The sequence below is a fragment of the Gossypium hirsutum genome, chromosome D02, assembly GCF_007990345.1.
Source record: "Gossypium hirsutum isolate 1008001.06 chromosome D02, Gossypium_hirsutum_v2.1, whole genome shotgun sequence".
NCBI lineage: Eukaryota > Viridiplantae > Streptophyta > Magnoliopsida > Malvales > Malvaceae > Gossypium > Gossypium hirsutum.
Genome location: NC_053438.1, coordinates 45,944,557 through 45,970,293, shown reverse-complemented (window position 1 = coordinate 45,970,293; position 25,737 = coordinate 45,944,557). Strand labels below are relative to the sequence as shown.

General features: G+C 34.4%; 5 protein-coding genes and 1 long non-coding RNA gene across 9 annotated transcripts; 4 read left to right on the top strand and 2 right to left on the bottom strand.

The window, feature by feature from the left end:
• The first annotated feature begins 183 nt into the window (after positions 1–183).
• LOC121214663 (uncharacterized) lies at positions 184–1,092 on the top strand. The gene is made up of 2 exons (XR_005910261.1): positions 184–401; positions 706–1,092. It is a non-coding gene; the product is annotated as an uncharacterized lncRNA (long non-coding RNA).
• A 2,524-nt stretch (positions 1,093–3,616) lies between these two features.
• LOC107910119 (uncharacterized) lies at positions 3,617–4,888 on the bottom strand. Its single transcript, XM_016837879.2, has one exon. It carries the CDS (start codon positions 4,761–4,763, stop codon positions 3,747–3,749), a length of 1,017 nt encoding a protein of 338 aa, XP_016693368.1. The 5' UTR covers positions 4,764–4,888; the 3' UTR covers positions 3,617–3,746.
• A 6,715-nt stretch (positions 4,889–11,603) lies between these two features.
• LOC107910118 (uncharacterized) lies at positions 11,604–13,758 on the top strand. 2 transcript variants are annotated; one of them, XM_016837878.2, is made up of 2 exons: positions 11,604–11,873; positions 11,995–13,758. In XM_016837878.2, the coding sequence occupies exon 2, from the start codon at positions 12,098–12,100 to the stop codon at positions 13,136–13,138; it is 1,041 nt and encodes a 346-aa protein (XP_016693367.1). In that variant the 5' UTR covers positions 11,604–11,873; positions 11,995–12,097; the 3' UTR covers positions 13,139–13,758. The 2 variants fall into 2 exon arrangements, with proteins under 2 accessions (XP_016693367.1, XP_016693366.1); XM_016837877.2 differs by having other exon boundaries at positions 11,992–13,758.
• A 4,745-nt stretch (positions 13,759–18,503) lies between these two features.
• Positions 18,504–19,454, top strand: LOC107908312 (histone H3.v1). Its single transcript, XM_041088574.1, has 2 exons — positions 18,504–19,090; positions 19,195–19,454. Exon 1 carries the CDS (start codon positions 18,518–18,520, stop codon positions 19,025–19,027), a length of 510 nt encoding a protein of 169 aa, XP_040944508.1. The 5' UTR covers positions 18,504–18,517; the 3' UTR covers positions 19,028–19,090; positions 19,195–19,454.
• A 431-nt stretch (positions 19,455–19,885) lies between these two features.
• LOC107910115 (integrin-linked protein kinase 1) lies at positions 19,886–24,538 on the top strand. Of its 2 annotated transcripts, none has more exons than XM_016837875.2 (11): positions 19,886–20,391; positions 20,484–20,558; positions 21,866–21,982; positions 22,150–22,244; positions 22,600–22,720; positions 22,834–22,913; positions 23,200–23,259; positions 23,536–23,657; positions 23,735–23,820; positions 23,911–24,026; positions 24,177–24,538. In XM_016837875.2, the coding sequence occupies exons 1-11, from the start codon at positions 20,098–20,100 to the stop codon at positions 24,178–24,180; spliced, it is 1,170 nt and encodes a 389-aa protein (XP_016693364.1). In that variant the 5' UTR covers positions 19,886–20,097; the 3' UTR covers positions 24,181–24,538. The 2 variants fall into 2 exon arrangements, with proteins under 2 accessions (XP_016693364.1, XP_016693363.1); XM_016837874.2 differs by having other exon boundaries at positions 24,169–24,538.
• A 119-nt stretch (positions 24,539–24,657) lies between these two features.
• On the bottom strand, positions 24,658–25,737 carry LOC107910117 (transmembrane emp24 domain-containing protein p24delta9). Of its 2 annotated transcripts, none has more exons than XM_041088573.1 (3): positions 25,234–25,737; positions 25,025–25,128; positions 24,658–24,943 (listed from the first exon to the last, which is right to left on the bottom strand). In XM_041088573.1, the coding sequence occupies exons 1-3, from the start codon at positions 25,651–25,653 to the stop codon at positions 24,799–24,801; spliced, it is 669 nt and encodes a 222-aa protein (XP_040944507.1). In that variant the 5' UTR covers positions 25,654–25,737; the 3' UTR covers positions 24,658–24,798. The 2 variants fall into 2 exon arrangements, with proteins under 2 accessions (XP_040944507.1, XP_016693365.1); XM_016837876.2 differs by having other exon boundaries at positions 25,025–25,101.

The following is a 25,737-nucleotide window of genomic DNA, read 5'->3' as shown; positions in this document are numbered from 1 at the left end:
AACCTGAATTACAGAAACACGCGGATCCTTCCCCGAGTCGGGTCACCGTGCGGGTCGCTATGGGCAAACGGCGTCGTTTTTGGCCATTGAGGTTGAGGCTCAAAACGGCGCCGTTTAGGGTTTTTATAAAACTAAATTTTTTCTTTAAAAAATTCATTTCTTCCTTTATTTTCCAAAAAAAAATAGGAGAAACCTCTCTCCCATTCTCCTTCAAAACCCAAAATCCAGCCGACCAGCTCGCCACACCACCGCGTCGGCCGTCGGTCGCCAGCGACGGCGCCGCCGTACGCAGTGGTCGGAAACCCAGAAAATTTTTGTTTTCCCTCGTTTTTTGATTCTAAGGCAAAAAAGAGCCGATTTTCATGGGAATCCGCAAACCTCGGTCTCGCGATGGCAAAAAGGTAAGCTTTTTAAACTTTCCCCCCTTTATTTCGCTTCTTCTTTTGAATCAAAAAGAAAAGAGGAGAAAAAAAAGAAACTATTAAAATAAATCAGAGACTACCTTCGAGCAAAACTTGTATTTTATTTCTATTTTTTTTTTTGTTTTTTGCATATTGATCTTGCGTGTTTTTGTAAAAATTTACAATGCATTTTTGGCTTTTATATAGCCAGGAAAATGAAAAACCATTACAAAGAAATACGTTTTTGCTCCTTTTTTGTTTGTTACTGTTTTCTATTCGTCTTTTCTTGTTTGCTTGTGTGCAGGTACGACCTGGAGGAGAAGAAGCACGTACGCGCGGAGGCGTAGCACGCGCGGGAGGGGGCCATGATTGTTGCGGCGCTGGATGCTGCAGAAACCCTAGGGTTTCTTGTTTTCTTAGCTTTGGGCTGATTGGGCTTTTTAGATAGTGGGTTATGCGGTTATTGTAATTGGGTTTGGTGATTGGGCTTGGGGTTAGGTTAAATTTGGATAGTTTAGGTTAAAACGGTTTGGGCCACGTTGGGCCCATGTATTTAAACTGTGGGCATTTAATTATTTTTGGTTTTTTTTCTTCTGCTTATTATGAATGGGCCCCGAGAAAATTGGGCCTATTACAATTATTTTCTCGAAATATAAAATTTATTTATAAAAAAAATTCTCCTAGAGTGTCACAATTTGTTGAAGTTTAATAAATCCATTTAGTTCTATTAAATCAGACGTCTGATATGTGCTTTGCTGCTCTGGATATAGAAGTTGATTAGTTCTCAGTATCACCTAATTGTTGCTTTCTTTTAATCTAAAAAATATATAGTAAACTTTCTTTAATTTGTTTGTCAATATTTTACCTGTTATAGAGAGGTTATTGTTATACATCTACAATAGCGTATTATTATAGAGAGATAATTGTTGTAAGCCAAATAAAGAAAGTAAGAATTATGTTCAAAAAAAGAAAGCATATTTTATTTTACAATATTAAAAGACGTATAACATGTACATGCATTATTGCTTTTATGCATATTTTATTTTACATTTTTTCAAATGATTAATTATGAAATCTATAAATCTAACAAGTTCAGTTAACCAGTATGAGTTATCAAATTTAATTAATTAATTTATCATGAGTTATTAAATTCAAATAATCAATTTATAAGTTTAAAATGTTCCAAATTCATAGTAGAATATTTAGTTTCGCTCATTGGCTTATTTTCATTTAATAAAATGTGATTAATAGATTTTTTATGTGAAATTTAAAAATTTTATCGAAACAATATTTTAATTAATAATATTTTTATTTAATAAATTATAATTAATAGGTTTGCTTATATAGAATAGTTATAATTTTACTTTAAATTTTAGAGAATATGTTATACTTCATAACTATGGATGTTGCTGTTAATAGTGAAAAGCTATTATAAAATGTTAAAATAAAATATAAAAAATCAATTATACTAAAAACTTGATTATTATAGCAAAATGTTGTAATGAATGAACATTATAAAAACCACATTGATTTTAATTTTCTTCTTACAATACTGAACTGTCACTGGAACCAATAATCTCACACACAAGTAGCTCGAAGTGCCGAGGAGCTATGTGAAGTTCAGTTGGGAAAACTGCCTCCTCACTTGAGAGCAGCTCTACCAGTCACCAGATATTCATCCATCCATTTGGGGTTAGTTGGTCAAAAGAGATTTCCATCCTCCAGGAAGCATCTGGTGGGGAAGATAATAATGGAGTCCCTTAAGCAATGTACTCTTTGGTTTTCAACAGGATGAGGACGATTCCTCATGGGTTTCCCTTGAACGTTTCTAAAAACAAGTGAAAATATTTCAGGTAGTGCATGTTGAATCTCCTCTCTTACCCTTCACAATCTGTGCTCCATTCGGCAATCTTCTTATCTCCCTTCATACGCTGAGATTTGATTCATTTCAAGTTGAAAAATAAGGGTTTTGAACATATGAAGCTGTGAGGTCATTGCTGCTAAGCTATGAATATGCAGCAAATGAAATGAGACAAGAAGATAACCCTTCAAGGGCTTGTTTACATTGCTTTCTCATGTTAATCTGCTTCTTGTTCTTTCTTATGCATTGTTCCAGAACGATTAAGAGTTGATGCAAATGGGTCAGCTAGCATAGGCTTCACTTCATTTAGAAATCAAGTTGTGTCACAGTGCAACAAAATCTGTAACCTATATTATCTGCTTCTGCTCAATTGTGTTAGCGAAAACACTTGGATACCTAGTTGAACTCTAATATACAGCTGAAGTCATGTGATATTCATAAGTCCTGTCTAAGACCATGACAGTGTGCCAGTTTTTACATCCCAATATTATCTTCCCTAAAACTATATGGTTAAGTTCCTATGAAGAAACTGAATTAATCAACTAGTTCAATTACGACAACTGAATTAAGCAGAGACCAGCCATCTTCAGAAAGCAGAGTGGGATTACATTCATGCACACAATCTCCCATCCCCATAGCCATGTACCTTGAAGGCTCGAAAGAATCACTACTCAACCATGCCCTGGATGCTGCTGAGCCATTTGATAATGGAACTCAGCAAGGCATCCGTTAGTCTTCAGATGCACTTCACCAATAAGGCCTCTCATCCTAATTTCCTTGACTAGAAGGCGAATAGCAAAATCCAGAGGAAACAAGATTCAAAGCATGAAACTGTTAGTGAAACAAAAGCTTCTTTTACACAGATCCTGCACAATGAATTTTCTAGCTCATCTTCGCTTTTAGCAATCTTGTAGCCTAATATTTCCCCTTTCACTACAAATCTGCTCAATGTTTCAGCCTCAAGATTTAAAGTTAAAAAGATTAGGGCAATAATGTTTAAGGCTTATCTCGGTGGGAACATTGTCAGTTTTATAAGCTTCATTTGTGGATTGGTTCCATAATCCTAGATACTTTCAAAGCTTTCAAGCATGAAGATCTGGCAGTCCAACAACCGAAATTACCGAGGAAGTAAATGAATCAGTCAACAAATGTTCAACCAAAGAAAGATAAACAACATACAGAAATCATACTATGCTCTAATATCCCATTCAAGCAACATATCACATTTCCAGTACCAGCACTTTTCTCAACAGTTTAAACACTGAAACACAAGGAAGAATCTAAACAAAACCAATAAGATTAAACACTTTTCTCCAAAATTCAAGGACAAGCATTCCCAACAAACACGAAAAGATTTAACATTCATTATGCTAACATATATGAAGCTATTCTTTTATAACATTGTTCAGACATCTTTGTTTTCATATATACAAGTTAAAGTAAACAAACCGTAAACAAGTAAAAGGACCCTAGTCTTACTTTCATCAACCATAAACAACAGATACAACATGAGGAACTTTCCCATCATCAAAAGGCAAACTGACATACTCTCTTGCAAACTCTTCAGCAATCTCCCCAGCAAGCTCTCCATGTATAGCCTTGGAATACATATAAAAAACTGTAGTTGCAGCCAAATAAGAAAGCATAATCAACATGAACAAAGTGGAAGTGCTCACAATATGTATAACAAATGCCCAACTTTTCCATTTATCAGCAGCTGCATAACCCCAGTCTGCAGCTGAGACCCAGATTAAAATCCCACTGAAGAACCCGTAAAACAGAAGCATAGAGAAAGCAATTCTTTTCAGTCCGTGAACTAAATTTTTACTTCGTTTTAATGGTTCAAGCCCCCAGCTTGATTCAACTACAACAACAACATAAGCAAATACCCACTTAACTTGCAAATAGAGTACAATAAACAAGAAAGTAATTACGAAAACAAGACACAGGGAAATGAAATAAGGCGAAGTGTAATCAACATGGAAGCCTAACAGTTGGGTTAGTTGGAGTAATCCAAGGAAGATCAAAGCAAGAATTAAAAGGATCCCAGAAATGATAAGCTCCGTTACAAGGCAAGTGGAGACGAGGGGGAAGAAGGAAGTGAAAGCTGACTTGATAGCGGATAGGAGCTTGACGGGTCGGCCATAAAAGCCGTGGAAAACGCTGTAAGTGATGGAACCGGTGGCGAAGAGAGAGAAGATGAAGATGAAGAGGGTGTAAAGGAGAGTGAAGAGCAGGTAATTGATGGGAATTGTTGGGGGTTTTTGCAGTTGAAAAGGGGTGTGGAGGAAACTGAGGTGGGTTTCGATGGTGGGGGTGGAGGATTGGGAAAAGAGTTGATTGATGAAGGGGAAGGCGGAGAAGGAGAAGGAAAGAGGGAGGAGGAAGAGGACGGAGAGAGCAAGGAAGTGGCGGGAGTGGGCGTTGATTATGCGTTTAGATTCGGAAAGGATGGGCCAGAGGTCGATGTGGACGGGCGGAGGTGTTGGCCGCGTTGTCATGGCGGAAGGAGGAGGAGAGGATAAAGATGGAAGGTTTTGATCCACAAGAGGTAACGCCGTGAAGGATATAACAACGGATATTGCAAGTGGACATTATTCAAAAGCCAATGCTACTATTACGTTACAAATTATCATATCAATGCATCCATTATTTAAATATAATTTGTGTTAAATTGCATATTGTAAGTTGTAACTATCTAATTTATTTTCTTATAAACCACAAATTTTATCAAGAAATAAGATTTAAAATTAATTACTTAATAAAGTTCTGATTAAAAGATAAATTTAAAGTTTTATTAATATAATTAGTATGGACCTAAATCCCATAATATTCATGTTTTGTTCTAAATTTGAAAACATTAAAGTATCTTCAAATAATATAACTTATTTCAAATATAAAAGAATATTTTAGTAGTTTTTCTGATCGAGTTGGTGCCCGATTGACTCGTGACACCAACTCAAACATAAATTTAATAATAGTATAGATTAATTGAGTTCTCTGTGTTAATTAGATTTTCCTATTTAAATTAATTGTTAATAAACTCATATTAAAAATTTTATCACATGCTTGTGTATTTAGAACACAAGTGTACGTTAAAAGTAACATATAATAAATAATGAAATGTGGGGTTTGAAACTAATAATAATAGCTACGAAATTAAAATAAAAAACAGTTTCAATGAGGAGTAAAAGGAAATTTAAATAGGTAAATGTATTAAATTAATGCACTTCAATAGTTTATCATGATATTGTCATTTTACTATATCAAGTTAAAATGTTATAATGGTGACAACAAAATTCAATATAAAAGAATAATTATAAAAAACCTCAATGTTGAGTTGACTTGGCACAAACTCAATTGATGACATTATCAAGAAAATATTTTATGTAAAAATATTTACATTTAAAGTTTATTCATAAATGAATATAGGTGGAGTGGTAATAAACTTGTATTTTAATACTATTGAATTTGTGTTAAAATATTTACTTTTTATGTATTCTAATACTTGTTTTCCATCTTCTATATTAATATTGTCGAAACCATTTTTATTATTTTTTTTAAAAACAAAAATTAGTTGTCTATGAAATTTTGGAGTCGCCACCAATCTTTTATTAAGGTGTGATTGGATCACCTAAAACGACTTTGGCCTACGAGTTTTTAGAAAAACGGGTTCGGGAGTCAGTTACGTTCGAGAAAGGATTAGCACCCTCGTAACGCCCAAAAATTGGTACCAAATTGATTAATTAATGTCTTAACGTCGAGAGTTAAAAAATACGATCCTTAATTAAATTAAATTATTTATTAAGATTCCCTCATTTTGAAACAGAAAACATCACACCCAATGCGTTAGGGCACGATATTTTATTTCTTCAAGATGAGTTTGTCCAAAAGATTTGTGTGATAAAATTTAAAAGAATATTCAATTGTTTAAGATTTATGACGAAACTGCAGCCCAATACGTTAGGGCACAATTTCTCAACATCCCAAACATTGAATATTTCCTTTATTAATATATATATTTTTTAAAATCTTTATCTCGAGAAATCAATACGTCACATCCAATGTGTTAGGACACAACATATTAAATTCCTAACAACAAGCTTTTTCATTTTATTTTTGATCAAAGAGCAATTCTCGATTGTTAGATTTAACGAAGAAAATTAGAACCTAATACTTTGGGGCTCAGTTTTCTTGAAAATCTTAAATACGAGTATTATCTCTATTTTGAAAAGTTCTATTTTTAAATTAGAGTAAAAAGATGACGTAATGTTATATTGAATGTATGTATAAATGTCATAATAACAAATACAACAATGGCATAGAAATAATATAAACAAATAAATAAATAAAATGAATATTTAAAAAAACAATAATCCATGACATGCAAAATATCAAATGAATAAAAAAATATAAATGTAAACACAATTAAATAGCGAATGAAGAAAGCAAGCAAAATAAATAAAGAAAAGAAGGTATATAATATTCACATAGAAATTATGAAGATTAAAAAAATATACATATGATTTACAAATAAAATTTTGGGTTATAAAACTTATATATGCATTTATAAAAACAAAAAAATATAAATATATGCATATATACATAAATTATAAAATATGTGTTAAAAATTTAAGTAGATAGTTAATCATTTTTGAAAATAAAATAAAAAACCATAGATGTATACGTATGTATATATATAAATATAATAGAATATTCAAAAAAAATATATGCATATACACATAAAATATATTAAAAATAATTAAATAATAACTACATTATCAAAATTAATTTTAAAAAATATGACTATATATATAAATATGAGAAAAATATTAGTTTTAAAAAAATAAAATGTACATAAAAAAATAAAAATACATATATATATAGATTTTTAAAAAATAATTACATATAAAAGTTACAAAAATAAAAATAAAAATAAAAGTAATTACATTATTAGAATTAATTAATTTTAAGAAAAAATATAGAAAAAAACTAAATTGAACTGCAATTAAAAAAATCTGGGGTAAATCCGTAAATAAATAAAGCCCAAAGGTCCGTATCAAACGCGTGAATAATCATGGAGGGACTGCAAGGGCAATTTCCTCTTTTCCTCTAAACGACGTCGTTCCATAGGGACCAAATTGAAATTGAAAATAGATTAAAGGTGAATTTTAAAATAAAATAAACTTGATTGTAAAAATATTAAAAGGCGGAGGCGTAAAGGAGGGGCTAAAAGCGCAATTTACCCCTCCGCTCAAAAACACGCAGACCCTAGGCCGGGTCGAGTCGGAGTCGGGTCAGCCTCCCAAAACGACGCCATTTTGGCACCTAGGGAGACCAAGTGAAACGACGTCATTTCACTAGGCTTAGTTAAGCCAAAAAAACCTTCAAAATTTCATTTTTCTCCTCTTTTTAAAAAAAACCAAAACACTCTCAACCCTTCCCCTTTTCCTCTGGACGCCAGTCCAAAATCCGGCGAGGGAACCACCGCGCCGGCCACCGGTGACGGCGCCGCCGTATGCGGTGGCTGAAAAGCCGAAAACCTCAGATCCGGCTCTTTCAAAACCTCTAAAACCGAATCTAGTCCCGAAATTGCCAAAATATTGATGGAAAGGGCCCAAATCTCAAGAAACCTTTCGGTTTCCGACCATCTATCCTCGGAGACGGCTTCTTCGGCCGTCCGCGGTGGTTGGGACTCGAATACAGGTTGTTTTACTTCCTTTTGTATTTATATTTATTTATATGCAAATAAAAAATAGTAAACTAAAGTAAAACAGAAAGAAAAAAAATAGACCTTTGGATCGATTTTCTACTTTCTCAGTATTGAGCTCTCTGTTTTTTATTTGCTGTGAAAATAATTGTTTTTCTTATTGACTTCAAATTCCCCGGTTACAATGTTTCGAGTTTGCTTTTATAGCAAACATGAAATAAGAAAAGTTAAGAAATCTTCTAGTATCTCACTTGATATCTATTTGATTTGCAATCTTGATTTTCTTGCAATTTTTTGTTGTTTCTTGCTGTGCAGGTGAAGACCGCGTGGAGATTCTGCTTGTATGGAAGATTTGGGTTGCGGCGGCTGAAGCTTACCTCAGAAACCCTAGGGTTTCTGCCACTGCTTTGGGCCACTGGATTTGGGCCTCTGTTTTTGTATTTTGGGCCTTGTATTCTGGGCCAACTTGTTTTGTTCTGGACTTGTAAAGAACACTGGACTTTTCATTACTATTTTTGCTTATTAAGGGCCGGGTAAAATTTAGGTATTACAAATATAATTCTATATTTTCATATTATAATATTAAATAATTTATTTATATTTTAATTATAATATTTTTTCCTTAAAAATTGAGACCTTACCATTTATAATATTTGAAAACTGGAAAAATTTACCATAAGATTTTATATAATATTGATAATTTAAATATTATATAAAATTTAAATATAGTGCTTTCCTAATAGAATTTGCAACGAAACAGAGCATACTTAAAACTAGGCAAAAACATATTTAGATGATTGCTGCTCCGTTGACCAAGTTGTTGCATAAGAGAGTTCCATTTGAGTGGAATGAGAAGCACCAATAGAGTTTTGATCAGCTTAAGACAATTCTGACAGAGGCACTATTTTGACCAAGCTAGAGTCAGGTAAGGACTATCTAGTGTTCAGTGATGCGTCCTTGAATGGACTTGGTTGCATTCTCATGCAGGAAGGTAAAGTAGTCGCTTATGCATCTAGGTAGCTTAAGTCGCATAAGCATAACTACTCTACCCATGATTTGGAGTTAGCAGTAGTGGTTTTCGCATTGAAGAAATGGAGGAACTATCTCTTTGGGGAGAAGTGTTATATCTATACCGACCACAAGAGTCTTAAGTATCTTCTCACCCAAAATGAGCTAAATTTGAGGCAACGTAGATGGATCGAGCTGCTTAAGGACTATGACTGCGTCATTGACTACCATCCGAGTAAAGCTAATGTGGTGGCAGATGCATTGAGTCATAAATTAGTGGCAGCGTTGCAAGCGATGTTTGCGAATTTGAGCTTGTTAGAGCACAGTGGTTTATTAGTTGAGCTTCAAGTTGAACCGATGTTGGTGCTAGAGGTCAAAGAGGAGCAGAAGTCTGATGATAGTTTGGTTGCTAGAGCAGATAGGGTGAGGCTAGGAGAAGCATCAGGTTTCAAATTACAAGATGGCGATGTATTGTATTTTAGAGGGCGACTTTGTGTTCCAACAGGTGAACTAAAGGATAAGATCCTTCGTGAGGCACATAGTAGTCCATTTACTATGCACCCAGGTAGTAACAAGATGTATCAGGAGCTTCGTCCATTTTATTGGTGGCCAAGGATGAAGAGAGATGTGTCAGAGTTTGTGACTCGATGCTTAGCTTGTCAGCAAGTGAAGGCAGAGCATCAAGTTCCTCAGGTCTTCTTCAACCTATCCAGATTCCGCAGTGGAAATGGGACAGAGCCGCTATGGATTTTGTGACTAGGTTACCTATGTCTTGGTGCAGACACAATGCAATTTGGGTAATCGTGGACAGATTGACGAAGACTGCACATTTCCTACCAATGCGCATGGACTTCACTCTCGAGAAGTTGGCCAAATTGTATATTGGTGAGATAGTGAGGCTTCACGAGGTGCCGGCTTCGATTATTTCAAACAAATATCTGCGTTTCACTTCAAGATTTTGGAGAGCCCTTCATGAGGCGTTAGGTACCTGCTTGCACTTCAATATAGCTTTTCATCCGCAAACTGATGGTCAGTTAGAGCGAGTCATTCAAATTTTCGAGGATATGCTTCATTGTTGTATCATTGAGTTTCATGGAGGTTGGAAGGAGCACCTTCCCTTGGTCGAGTTCGCATACAACAATAGTTATCAGTCTAGCATTCAGATGGCTCCTTTTGAGGCATTATATGGTCGTAAGTGCATTACTCCTTTGTGTTGGACAAAACTTAATGAGAGGAAGATTGTTGGTCAGGGAGACTGAGGATAAGGTTCTTGAACTTATTTGGCCCTTGCTTTTTTTTTTTGCACTCATTTGGGTACTTGAACTTTCAAAATGCATCAAAAATACCCTCAAACCTTTTCCAAAAAAATTGGGTTTAATTTTGTTGCACTCAAACCTTTTTTGTTGCACTCAAGTTTGGCAAGCGACAAAAGGTCCGGCCCGACGGCCCACCCGAAATATGGGAGGGTTCAGGTAAAAATATAGGCCCTAAATATGAGTTTGGGCAAAAAACGAAGCCTGTTTAGAAAACGGGCCGGGCCTCGGGCACCACTTTTTTGTCCCAGGCCCGGCCCGACCCGAATATAATAAATATATATTTTAAATTTTTTAATTTTAAAATATTTTTAAAATACTTTTTTTTATTTTTTTTATTTTTAAAATAAATTTTTGGTGTTTATTAAAAAAATGGACCAGGCCGGGCTCGGGCTTAGGAATTTTTCTCGGGCCGAGCCTGGACAAAATTTTAGGCCCATATTTCAGGCATGGCCGGGCCTAGGCCTAGGACGCGGGCCGAAATTTTTTTCTGGTCCCGGCCCATGAGCACCTCTAACTTGAACTATCAAAATGCCTCAAAAAGACTCTCAAACTTTTTTAAGAAAAACAATTAAGCCCCTGCTTTTATTAAAAATTAGAAAAAATTTTAAAAAAATCTATAAATCTATAAATTTTATTAAATTTTAATAAAAATAAAATATTAAAAATTAAAAATTAGAAAAAATATAAAAATAGTAAAAAATATAAAAAAGTTATAAAATTTTATAAAAATCTTAAAAAAATTATAAAATATATAGAAATATAAAAAAAAATTATAAAATTTTATAAAGTCGTAAGAAAATTATACAAAATGTAAAGAAACATAAATTTCATAAAAAAATTTTATAAAAATTATCGTACCAAAAGAAGCATTTTATAATTTTTTATAACTTTTATTGATTTTTATTTTTATCATTTTTCACCATATGTCATGCTGTGTTGTGATATGTGATGACTTTAATGAAAAAAATAGAGGTCATTAAAATTTGTATGATTTTTTATAAAATTTTACAATTTTTATAAAAAAATATTTGATTTTTAATAAATTTTTAATTTTTTATATTTTTATTAAAATTTAATACATTTTCTAAATTTATTGTTTTCCTATAATTTTTAATAAGTGCAGGGGTTTAATTGCTTTTTTGAAAAATTTTAAGAATCTTTTTTATACATTTTAAATGTTGAAATACCTAATTGAATAAAAAATAATTAAAAACTTAATTTTTTTGAAAATTATTTTAATAAGGGCGTGATTTACTTGTTTATATTTTTAAAAAAAGTTTTAGTGCTTCCTGTCGGCTTTGATTAAAAAAGAATCCGTCCGGTTGGCATCACTGCCTGATATAATATTGTTTCTTTGACGGTGCTTTTAGAAATTTGGATGAATTTACAGTCAATTTAAAATTCATTAATGCCTATCTTGTGCCTTTTGTCGCTTGCCAAACTGAGGTCCCTTCCTGGCTGTAACCGTCCAAATCCAAATCCTGTCGACAAATATTTCCAAATCTTGAAAAATCAGAAAGGCTCATTACAAGCTGTTACAGACTAAGGATCTTCGGCGCCATTGCATGCTAAAAATGGTAGCTAATTTTGTATAATCCTTCTCTTCTTTTATTTGACACTCGAGGATCTCCCTCCTATTTCACAATCTAATATTCAAGCTTTTACCTTCAATTTTGTGTTTTGGGGACTGCTCAGCAGTGGAAGAGTTGGATCTAGCTCTTTCAGATTTGATCTGCGCTTGTCTATCATTTCCAATGTTCACGTAGCTTCTCGGTTTGATATTTTCTGGGTATTGGATATAATGGAAATTTCTACCGTTACTTCTCCACGGATGAGGTCAGATCATCTAGAAAAGGAACGATTGAAGGAAACCCATCATGGTCAAAGTTTTGAGCTACAATCATCCCATGATGCTACTCATCCTAACCACCGATTCCATTCGACGAGTGTTTTAGAGATCTTAAGAGAAACTGTTAGGATTTTACGGTACAATTGTTCTGGTTTTATGATCATTTTAGCTTTGTTAATTTGCCCTGTATCTGCAGTCCTTATGTCTTCTAATTTGTTAGTTGGTGAGTCCATTGTGAACACTCTAACTGTTAGGCTTTTGTTAGTTGCTAAAACTAGTGGAGTTCCATTCAGACCTTTCATCAAACAGTCGTGCCAACATTTAGTTGAGACCGCTGTTTCCTCAGTAACGTGCTTCCCTTTGCTCATTACATTTAGTTTGTTATCAAAGGCTGCTGTGGTTTATTGTGTAGATTCTACTTATTTGAAGGAATCAGCTGATGTTTCCAAATTCTTTGTGATAATTCGAACGCTTTGGAGGCAGCTTGTTTCTTCCTATTTGTGGATGTGTATGGTAATTGTTGGTTGTGTGACAACTTTCATCATTTTTCTTCTTGTGGCATGTAGTGTACTCTCTGTTCTTGGGTTTTCACCTGATATAATTGTCTTTGCGATGATAATGGTTGGGCTAGTTTTTGCAATTGTTTTCGCCAACGTTGTTGTTGTCTGCGATATGGGGATTGTAATGTGTGTTTTGGAGGAAGTTTGGGGAGTACAAGCATTGGTTCGAGCCGGTGTCCTAATCAAGGGGCAGACTCAGGTTGGTCTGTTGATATTTCTTGTATCTACAATTGGATTGACATTTGTGGAGGGGTTGTTTAAACATAGGGTACAGACGTTGAGTTATGGAGACGGGTCTTCTAGGATCTGGGAGGGGCCTTTGTTGGTGATAATGTATTCGTTTGTGGTGCTTGTTCATTCCATGATGAATACAGTTTTCTATTTCAGTTGCAAATCGTACACTTCCGATGACCATCAATCAATGTTGTTCTGAATTTATGGGTGTTAAATGATATCATGTACATTGCTACGTGTAGATTCGGATATGGTTGCCAGTTCCATTCTTGGAGTACTAAAGGAGAGTTGTTGTGGTTGGTTCGGTAGAACTCCAACAAGCAGGGTTTTCAGCTCATGAGTGCTAAAGATGATCCTCTCAACCCTTCCAAAGACATTCATGGCTCAGGTGCATAAAGTTTCTTGTATTCTAAGAACAGACATGAAACAATTTGATTCTATCCTCGTACTTCCTTTTGTATTCCTTTTGTATTCATTAAGGGTGTGCTTGGTTGGTGAAAAGTTGGAGAGATGAGAAGAGGGAGTGAAAAAGTGAAAAGAAAATAAATTTTGAGCATGCTTGATTGAGAAAACAAGTGAGAGTAAAGAAAATAGAAGGGATGACCAATTTTCATCCTAATGCATAAAAATCAATTCTTTCAAATTGGAACGATGAAAGGAGAGAAAATAAGAAAGGTGTGTATGCTAGTTCAAAATTATGTATTTTTTAAATATTTTATTTTCTTTCCTTTCAATTTTTAACTCTACCAAGCAATTGATGGAAAGAAAATGTTCCGTCTCTCTTACCAAGTATACCTATGAAAAAAACATTATGCTTTCCATCTTTCTAATTTTTTATCACTCTACTAAGCAAGGCTTAAGCTCTTGGCTGTTGATAAATTGGGGTATTGATGAAGATCACTCCTATAGTCGTAGCATGATGAGAAATATTAATTGATCTTGAGAATGAAATGGTGTGGAAAAGCATGTTTGTTGACTGATGAGGAAAGCATTAACATATGATGTTTATAATTCTTTTGTTTGCAGAAGAATCATATGAATCCAGAATCATACTTATGAATCTGTCATTGATAATTGCACTTAACCAATAATTGCACTTAACCAATCTAGTCAACATTAGATTCCAACTCTTAACCTCCACAAATCCTGTTGTTATTTCCTGGAATTGTGTGACCTTTCACTAAAATTCAAAGAAATGTTTAATGACATAAGGAGGCTGGCACTTGTTTTTGAAGCAAGCTTAGTGGGTTTCAGGCTTGATCATGGTTCATTACTTCATTTACATCCTAGTATACACAAATAACATGTATATCCCAAGCACACATGCGAAAAGAACCAATGTCTGAAAACAATCATGCCTTAATCTGGAATTCAACAGGTAATAGAAGGGCTATTAATACCCGCATTTGCAGGAAAACGAATGGTGGATAGAGCTTAGAACTTCTTCAGTGTAAAGAGTGCCACTGCAACAGCATGCATAAGAACAAGAGAAAATATCAGTGAATTGTGCACAATAGGCCAAAACTCCCCCCCCCCCAGTCATCCTTAGCTACATATACAGTTATGATATTTAACAAAATCAGAGCAACTATACATAATTTTAATTGGTATAATAAGAAATTTAACCCTCAATGTTTACATACTTTATCAATTTAATCTTGATTTAACAAATTTAGCTCACAAGATTTATACATGTCAATTTAGTCCTAATTCTAAAAATTATTAAATATTATATATATATAAATTAAGCTCAAACACATATATAAATATAAAAATTTAGAAAATTGATACGAAAGACTATCGTTTAATTTCAATTTTAAATTTTTTTTTTCCAAATTTTCATTTCATTTCATTTATTTATTTTTGCTCCTCCATTTTCAAGAACTCAAAAGTCCTTTCAATTCAAATCTCAATTTCTTCATTTTACAACCAATATTTTATTAAATTCATTTCTGAAATAGTTTATTTCTTTTCAAAGTTTCAATTGTCGATTCAAATCTTTCATTTTTTACTTCTCCTTTACTGCCCAAAACCAAAAATCAATTATTTGAGCAAGAAAAAGCAAAACAATATATGGTCATAAAAGATCAATGAAGTTGGTGTGGCTTTCATATCTCAACGACATTTTTATTTTCATTGATTGTAAAAGTAATAGATTCATCAAAGTAGATGCTCCACATTTTTTAAATGCATGCTTAAACCCAACAGTATAGTACTCAAGCTATGTAAATATGATATTTTTTGAATTTTAATAAACAAAGATTTACTCTCTACAAAATTAACAGATTGTATAAATGATGAGGTTAAATTTATTGAATTTTTTAAAATTAGGACTTAATTGACAAAATATATGACATCTAAAGTTAAAATTTATTATTATAGTAATCCAAATTATGTATAATTAAGAGGAAATATTAAACGCGTATTTTGTGAGATGATATTGGAGATGTGTTTTTTATACCAAAAAGTAGCTCTCTAGAGTATAATAATCCGGTAATACATATATTTGGTTATAATCATGTTAAAATGATCAGATTCATAAAGGGTGATTGGTGAAAGGAGATTTGGCCCACAATATCCTGAAACTCGAAGCAAATGAAAGACCCAAAACGCACCTCCTTTATACATTGATTGAAGTGGAGTGGACATGAAATACAATAATCCAATCCATTAATCTGACATTGTCAAACCTCCAGATATTTCTTTCTTTTTTAAGTTTCTAACTTACATCTACTCCTTCGCAAAGCCAGATATTTACCCATAGCTCAACGTTACAGACCATGTGTGAATATACGAAGAGAACCTAAAGTTGTGCTCCCTTTTGTACAAGCCCAATATTTGCCCGGCCCATTACCCAATAAACTTAACCCATTACCCACTTAAACACTAGCCCAATACCCAAATGATATTACAAGCCCAAACGGCCCAAACTTAAAACAATTTCAGCAAAAATAAAAAAACCTAACCCTAGGGCGCCGCATGCTAGGACCTGCTGCCACTGCCTTTGTCCCATCGCCGCACGTCCCATCTGCACCGGCGCCGTGCATCTGCTCCACCTGCAATGAGAAGAAAACACGCAAAGAACAGTAGCAAACAGAGAAAAAAGAAAAAAGAAAATGAAAATAGCATTGGCTATAAAGCCAAGTATCATCTCTGTAACAGGGGTTCCCCCCACCCTTTTCTTCACAATTTCAAGAAATATAAAAGCAAAAAAACAGATTCAAAGAAACAAATGTGCTTTATTTATTAATTTATTTTTTATTTCAAAATAAAGGAAATAATAAGAAAAAGAAATTTGTTACCTTTCGGGTAATCGGGGACTCCTCCGTCTTGAGGGTGGTCAGGACAACTGGCTTGCCGAAAGGACCCCACCGGCGGCGAGGAGAAACCAAAGGGTTTTCTTTGTTTTTCTTTTTTTCTTCTTCTCTTTTTTGATTGTTGAGAGCCTTTTGAGCTATCTTAACCCCAAATCGGGGCTTTGCTCTAAAAAAAGAGTGAAAAAGTGCTTTTTTAGTTTTCCGGCCACCGTGCGCGGTGGCGCCGTCGCCGACGGCCGAAGCGGCGGCTGATGAACGGACTCCTGGCCGAATGTTCAAAAGAGAGAGAGAGAGACTTGAGGGAAAATTTCTGAGTTTTTTTTAGGGAAGAAAGAAAAATGAATTTTTTTTTAAAAAATGAAATTTTGGGGTTTAACCCCAGTAGCCAAAACGACGCCGTTTTGGCCTTAGTGCCCTTTTACCGGCGCGTCGACCCGACCCGATCAGGGATCCGCGTGTTTTTAAAATTTGGGTTATTTACTCTTTTGGTCCTTCCGCTTTTGCGCCTTAGTGCAATCTGGTCCCTTTTCGTTTTTTAATTTAGCCGTATAACTTTAATCCCGTTTCATTTTAGTCCTACGCAAAGTGATGCGTTTTGGAGTGCGGGATATTTACTATTTCCGTCCCTCCGTTTCATTAGCGTAGTGTAATTCGGTCCTTTGCCTTATTTGATTCTGATTTATCCCCTGAGATTTTGTTTTATTTGCAATTTGGTCCTGTCATTGTTATTTCTATTATTATTAAATTAGTTTTATTACTATTATTATTATTATTATTATTATTATTATTATTTATTATCATTATTAGTTTTATTTGCCTATTTATTTATTCGTTACTATTGGGTTAATATATTGATTAGCTTTGTTTTTTGTATTTCTTGTATTTTTTTATTCTATATATATATATATATCTATATATATGCTTTCTACTTGTACATACATTTTTATAATCTATTTATATATACGTACAAACGCATTTTTATATTTTATAATTTATATATATATGTCTATATATATCTATATGCCTTTTTATTGTTTTCCTATATATATATACATACATACGATTTTTTTTAATATATATATACGTACATATTGTTTTTAATTTTTATGAATACATATGTATACTTTTATATTTTTTTTCTCTTTTATTTTATCATAATTTACATGCATATATATATTTTTCCATATGAACATATTTACATTGTTTTACTTTATAATATGTATATTTGTATCTCTTTTTATCTTTATGAAATATATATACACATACATACTTTTATTTATATATATGTACTTATGTTTTCATACTTTATAATTTATATATATATATCTTTTATATTTTTTTTATAGTTTTATACATTTTCTTTGTTTATTTATTTATTTCATTTTCGTGAATGAATGTTTTAATTTTATTTGCTCATATACATTGCTATTTCGTATAATATTGATTTGTGCTTTTTATTTATCTTATTTTTGTTGCAATTGTTCGTATTATTTTTGCACTATTGTATTCAATATCGTCTTGTTACGAGTATTAACATCGTGTTTTATTATTTCATGTTAGATTAATTTCTTTCAACGCATAAATTACGATCTTTGGATAAGTAAAATCTTGTGTTTAGATTTGAGAATGTCGTACCCTAACTTACTGGGTCTCGATTTTCACAATAAATCTAAAAAACACGAATCTCTTCAAATTCAGGTTTTAAACGATATCGGGAATAAAAAAGGATCGTGTCCTAACTTACTGGTCGTGATCATTTTTTAATCCAAGATAGTTAAATATCTTTTAAATAAGCATTTTTATTCGCGTTTTGGGAATTCCAAACATTATGTCTAAATTTACTGGATATGATTCTTTTTTTTTCTCAATTAACATAAAATATGCTACGTTTCCCAAAAAAATTTATTTTAATACAAGGATCGTATTTTTAAATTTCTTTAAAATTTTTAATTTTTCGACACTAAGACATTAAGTAATCAATTAGGTACCAATTTTGGGCGTATCGAGGGTGCTAATCCTTCCTCGTGCGTAATCGACTCCCGAACCCATTTTTCTGAATTTCGTGGACCAAACTTGTTGTTTTAATAAAATCAAACCGTTTATTAAAAACAACCATTTTTCGAGGTGATCCAATCACACCTTATCAAAAAGGATTGGTGGCGACTCCTGTTTTCGTTTTCATTTTTAAAAGCCAAAATCGACCCCGTTTTCAATCCAAAAAAATGGTGTCAACACCTTTGATACCAATCCCGAGAGATAACATGGATGAAGGCGAGTCATCGGATGGGTTAAGTGAGTGGGAGCTAATCCAGGCCCCAGCATATTCAACTCCTCTCATCACACCATTAGCGGAACAACACATGGTAGCTACTGCTACCACCAAAGACAACAGCCCCCAACATCAACATCACTTATCTGTCTTACCCCCAAGTCGCCATGTTGGCTTAGAAGAAGAAGAAGAAGAAGAAGAAGAAGAAGAAGAAGAAGAAGAAGAAGAAGAAGAAGAAGAAGAAGAAGAAGAAGAAGAAGAAGAAGAAGAAGAAGAAGTAGTGAATTCTTCGGCGACCTCTTGGTCGATGATCAAAGGGGATGGAGAAAATTCATGGCCTTTGAAGAATACAAGTGCCATCGGTAAAATCCTGACTAATGGGGCTTTAAAACTTGCTGCTAGAGTTGGATATTATGTGGGATTCGGATGGGGGGTTTGGTCAGGTAATATAGTCGTGGCAACTATGTTGCTGTCATTTTTGTATGCCAAAGCTAGGGTGTAGGGTGGCAGAGTGAAGGAGGTGAAGAAGGATCCATTGATACGTATGATTCAAGAGAAAGACCAGGTCTTGATTACATCTGCTTAATTTCTTCTTCAAAACTCTAAAGTTTCTCAAATTGGCTTAAACTACATATATATGATGCTTATGATATTAATTTGATGTTGCAGAAGATGAAGCAACTGTTGTTTCAGATCGGTGAAATGAATGAGATATTATTATCAGCAGGAAGACGCAGGGTTCCAGTGGTTCGACTCAGCTGCTGATCTTCAGGGAATCAGTTTTAGTTGTGCTGTATTGAGTCAGCTTATGAATACCAGAATAAAGTTTATACATATGTATGAGCAACATACCAATTTACTACACCTTATGTATACAGTTAGACAACACTCCTACTTTTTGTTGATGTTATAAATATCTTTTCTCTCAAGTATTTGTCGCTGTAACCAATCAATAACGAGGGCTAAAGATAAAGTTGCATTTCAGCATGTAAACTATAAAAATAGTAAAGATTTGAAATGTTAGTTTTTAGTCACTTATATTATTATTTTGTTATGAAGTGGTAACTCTACCGTTAAACTCTGTTACCTCTCTAACGACAGTGGCAGTCCAAATAGGTTTTAAATACTAACTTGGATGTCCCGTTGCTAGAATGAAAATAAGTTTTAATTAAATAAATTTAATTTGAATTGTCACGTAGGACCGCCGTTAGGAAGATAATGAAACTTAATGACAAAATGACCATTTCGTAACAAAACGATAACGTAAGTGACTAAAACGAAATGTTTTAAACTAAATAACTAAAATATAACTTTAAGCGACTGCTTTTATAATTTACCTTTACTGAAAATGCGCGAAAACGTTACTTCTTACTTTATTTTCTAAAATAAAAAAGGACTGGAAATACAATTTCTTCGGAATAAATTGAAGGAGAGAATATGGAGAGAGAAAGAATCTTTTCGGTTGAAAAAGTAAAACGGAATAACGGATGAAACAACTATTTTAATTTTGCATTTCATTTGGAATCCGACGAACACTCCTCCCTTCATACAGAAAAAGAAGAAACAAAAGCGATGAGCTCAAGCAAATCCGGCGGAGAACCGTCGGCGCGGGGATCGACCTCTTCGGACAGGCAGAAGGAGAAGGCCAGACTGAGCCGGACTTCGCAGATCTTATGGCATGCTCATCAGAATGACGCCTCCGCTGTACGCAAGCTTCTCCAGGAGGATCGGTCTTTGGTCAATGCTAGGGACTACGACAACCGTACGCCTCTCCACGTCGCTTCGCTCCATGGTTGGATCGACGTCGCCACTTGCCTCCTCGAGTTTGGCGCCGACGTCAACTCCCAAGATCGGTGGAGGAATACGGTGCCTGCCTCTTCTTTCGTCTTCGCTTTCACTCTTTCTTTTTCTTTCTTTGGATTTAACTTTAAATTTGTTTTTCTTTTTGGTGATTGAAGCCATTAGCCGATGCAGAAGGAGCTAAGAAACATGAAATGATCGAACTATTAAAATCATATGGTGGATTATCTTATGTAAGTTTAGCCTTTTACTTGCCACATTTTTCCTTTGTTCGAGGTGTTTTTAACTATGCTTTCAATAGTTGATCTAAAATGAGAGGAATTCTTAAAATGCCTATTCTTTTAATTGCTTTTCTTCTTTGTAATAATAGTCAGCTATAACAGTACGATGTATAAATAGTTGTGGGAAATGGAACTTGAATGCAAGCTTTCCGTGATCATATTTGGCCAGACTAGTGATGCAACGGGCTGGGCGAGTTGGATTTTTCCCCCAGCCCGACTCTGACCCGATACTCTATCGTCATGCTCCGATTCCGACTCAATGCTGACTTATAAAAATTCAATCCGTCCCAAATTCGAACCCCGATAATTAATTGTATATCTGACTCCAACTCGATCCAATCATACTTGAGTTTAAATTTTTTAATTTAAAATTGTTATTAATTAAATTAAAAAATATATATTTTTAAAAATTTATGCTTAGGATGAATAAGTAAAAAGATATATATTACATCATAGAAAAAAACCGAAAAGGAGACGGAGACTTGAAAAAATAAACTAAAATGAGAAGAAAAAAAATTAGTGTGAAATGGAAGTAAAGGTGATAAAATGATGTTGGTAGTTATCAAATTTAAAGATTTTTTAACTTAATTAATATTAAATATATATAAAGTAATTTCGTAAATATATCGAGTCAGACGAATTCACGCTAAACCTGATCACAGTCTGACCATCCTCTAAAGCTAACTTTACCTGCCTTGCCTCAAAACCTGATTTCAAGAGAAAAAAAAACCCGACCCTATTGAGTCAGATCGGCTCGGAATTCGTTGGTTTTTGGTTTTTATTACCATCCCTAGGCCAGACCTCTACGGATTACTAACATAAACAAGTAATGTGTTTTCCTTTTTCATGCTTGGATATGCTGACTCAAAAGTCAAAACTGTGGATGGCCTATAATTTTCCATTGATGTCCTTCTGAGGACAGAAGGACATCCTGGATATCTTTCATTTTGCTGATGTTGTCAAAGCTTTATCATATTAGAGATGGCTGCTTGATCCGAATGTTGTGTGTTTCCCTTTCCATACGCATTGATGATGTAACTATGCGTCCCTCTCTCTCTCTCGTGCAGTAATTCATGAACAATTTCCTTAAGATGTCAAATGCTCACTAGTTATTGGCTCTTATGGTTGCTCATCATCTCATGTGATCTGATTGACGCGGGAGCTAGATCAACAAGTTTAATTGATGGAAAACCTTTTAGACATGTTAACTTGTATTTTAACTGCTTTTGGGTTAAAAGTTAAAGTTCTCTTTGTTTCAGGGACAAAATGGAAGCCATTTTGAGCCAAAGCCAGTTCCACCTCCTCTACCTAACAAGTGTGACTGGGAAGTTGACCCTTCTGAGCTGGACTTTTCAAATTCAAATATCATAGGGAAGGTGTGATCTCAATTTTTAAACATTTCTAACTTTCAATCTATCAGTTTTGAACTTGAATTCATATATAAGCTGCTCAAGTTCTGGTTATCAGCAATTCAGCATGCAAGTACCTCGTCTATTTTCCTAATACAATGTGTGCTTTCACTAATTATATCTCACATTTTCAGGGGTCATTTGGTGAGATTTTAAGGGCCAGTTGGCGAGGAACACCTGTAGCTGTCAAACGCATTCTTCCATCACTTTCAGATGACAGATTGGTGATGTAAGCCCACAATGTTTTGAATGTATCTCTATAGTTTTCTTCCAAGGATCTTTCCCACGAATGTTTTCTTTCTTTGATGTTGTCATATGCAGAAAATTATGTGCTTATTGACTGACAATGAATGTTGACCTAAGAGAAAAAACAGAACTGACATGAATTCACCCAAAATGTCATGAAACATTTTCTTTAATGATTCATGCCTCTCCTCGTGGTAATTAGCTTCAATTTTGAAAGCTGCTTCCACATTTCTACTGGTTTATCTGATGCTTGTTATTGCTGTGATCAATTCCCTCTCTATCCTTTATTCTTTTATTGATTCTGCAACTCGTTGTGTGTTTCTGCTGTGCTAGTGCAGTCAGGATTTCCGGCATGAAGTGAATTTGCTCGTAAAGCTCCGCCATCCAAATGTAGTTCAATTCCTCGGAGCTGTCACTGACAAGAAGCCTCTTATGTTAATTACTGAATATTTAAGAGGGGTACGCGAATGCATTTATGTTCTCGTTCTAAATAGTTTAGTTCTCTCTGTAGAAATTCTAAATAGAAATCTAAGTTTTACTTTAATTACTTATCATATTCCATGCTATTACAGGGTGATCTTCATCAGTATCTCAAGGAAAAGAATGGACTCAATTCATCAGCAGCCATCAACTTCGCATTGGACATTGCTAGGTTTGTAGGAAAGCTTGTGAAGATATATGGTCCGTGCAGCTCTATATGTGATGTTCTTGACATCTAAGTAAAACTTGAGGGAAAAAATGAGATAATATGTAATAGCGTAGCATAAATCTTGTTTCATTTCTTAATTAAGATAAAATCATTTATTTTCTTTGGTTTTGAACGACTTCCCTTCCTTTTGATGTACAGAATATGTGTTTGCTATGCGACTGGCTGGATTAATTTTCTCACATTTGTATGCCTACTTTACTAATCTGGATTTATAATTTTTTTTCTTAAGGGGTATGGCTTATCTTCACAATGAGCCAAATGTCATAATTCATCGAGATCTAAAACCAAGGTGAGTCGGTTTCTCTTTCAGTTCTGCTCTGGAACTCTCCTGTTTTTGTTCTACCATGACTACCTATTGGTTCAAATATCTAAGATTTGATTGACTGCGAGCTTATGTTGTGGAAATTCCTTTTCGAATTTTGAATGCTTAAAGAAGTTTGGCCCTTTTTCTGAAAGCACAAACTATTTTCCCTAATTCTCTAGTTGCTTTGTTTCTTTTCGCTTCCACGATTAATGTTTAAAATACGTTCTTTTTTTCGTGTTAAAATTTACTTCTTTTTATCAGGAACGTGCTTCTGGTAAACTCCAGCGCAGACCATTTGAAAGTTGGAGACTTTGGACTGAGCAAGCTCATCAAGGTTCAAAATTCTCATGATGTCTACAAAATGACAGGCGAAACAGGGAGTTGTGAGTCTCTTAAAGATTTCCTTTGGATATAATATGATTCTCAGATACTTAACTTTCTTGACTTGGAACTGGAATAGATCGTTATATGGCTCCTGAAGTTTTCAAGCACCGGAAATATGACAAAAAGGTTGATGTTTTCTCTTTTGCGATGATACTTTATGAGGTAATCTTCTTCCTCTCTCAAAATGGTGTTGATCATGCAATGCAATGTTCGAGTCTACTTCCGATACATGATAATTCCTACTTGGAGCAGATGATTGAAGGAGAACCACCATTCTCAAATCATGAGCCCTATGAAGCAGCAAAGTTAGTGGCAGAGGGTCACCGGCCTAATTTTCGTTCAAAGTCATTTCTCCCTGAGCTGAGAGAGTAAGCCATCTATTTTCAAAGATGTTTATTAGTTAATGTTAATAAAGTTTCTTAACTGAATTTGATTTTATATAAAAACAAACAATTGGAGTGATGGGCTTGGAGAATGGGGTGGTTGTTGATTGTTGAACATTTGTTATAGCTTAACAGGTAAGTGCTGGGCTTCTGACATGAACCAAAGACCTTCTTTCTTGGAAATTCTCAAGAGGCTTGAAAAGATAAAGGGAAATGCACCCAGCGATAGTCATTGGAATATATTCGGTTCATGAAAAAATCCCCTTTCCAGCTCGCCCATTTGTGTAGATAATGGTATTATAAAGTAGATTTTTCCATGACTGGATTACCTCTGTCCTTTCCAATTCAATCACGAAAGTAGGTCTGTGAAGCAAGTGAACCAAGGTCTCCAGCATTGACAGTACATAAAATGTTTCATCATCTTAACAGGGTTGTATTTTGCATCCTTCAATTGTATCCCTTTTAGTCTTTTTACTGATATTGTTTTATTCTTTGTATATGGTGAATTTCATTACTTGTTTTGGAAGGGATAACTTTTGAATCATTGCCACTTCTTTTATAGCTCTTAGGTGTCAACTATGAGCATGATACATATATTACTTGTATTAGATTGCGTGTTTCAGTACCCTGTCCCAAAGTTGTCATCGAGGGAGAGCATTTTAGATTATTAACATGAGACCTAGAAATTACATTGTCAAACAAAGTAGCTAATAATAATTAGAAGGAAAAAATAGGGATGTTGGGTAACACAGTCAAATCAAATAAGCTTATTTTCTTGGAAGAAGGATTTTAGGTACCAAAATTGTAATCCTGCAACTGAGAAGCCAAAACAAAGTGAGACGAAGGACAACCACATCATTTTGGAGATAGTCTCTTGATTTAGCTGCTGCATTTCTTTTTCTCTGAAGGGAAGCCAAATAGGGTGGGCAAAGAAATTAAGATTCATTAAAGGGGGGAAAAAAGTGAGAAAGACGTTACCCTACCTTGCCCGGAAATAAAACATTTCTTCATGAATGGAATTAATAGTGTGGTACAACTGCTCCAGCTCCACTTTCATGGCCTGCAATTCACAAAACAGCCACAAAGCCTTGGGTGCATTATAAAAAGCATGAACAAATATATATAGCACGCATGCTTATGTTTGTGCCAGTTTTGTTGTTTCCTAATATCATGAATAAATGAAGAGACTTACATCGACATGGCCTTTCTTGGCAACATTAAACCAGTCCTTAAACTGAACACCTGTCCTCCAATCAAAATCAATGGTCAAGGTAATCAGAGGCCAATGCTCCGGTGCCGAAAAGCAAGCCATGTAATTTCCCTGCTCCATCGCCGTAAATACAAACTGCCCTTTCTCTACTTTCTCCGCCCACTGAAAAATATGGCCATGCGACGACGTTACCTTGACGTTCAACTTGTGAGAATCAGGCAATAGTTGATGACGGTCCTGGTTGGGATTGATAACTTGGTACTTCCCCACCGTCATTGAATTGCTTTTCATGTCTTCCGAGATGCATTTAATCTTTCCCGATTGTATGTCGAACCGTAATGATTGGGATGAAGGGACCAACAACACCCCCACTACCAATACCATCCATCCTATCATCATCATAGCCAACGCCTCAACTCCAACTACGGTACTCACGATTAGGCACCGAGTTTCTTAGGTGTTTTTTTTTTTTAAGGAAAAATAAAA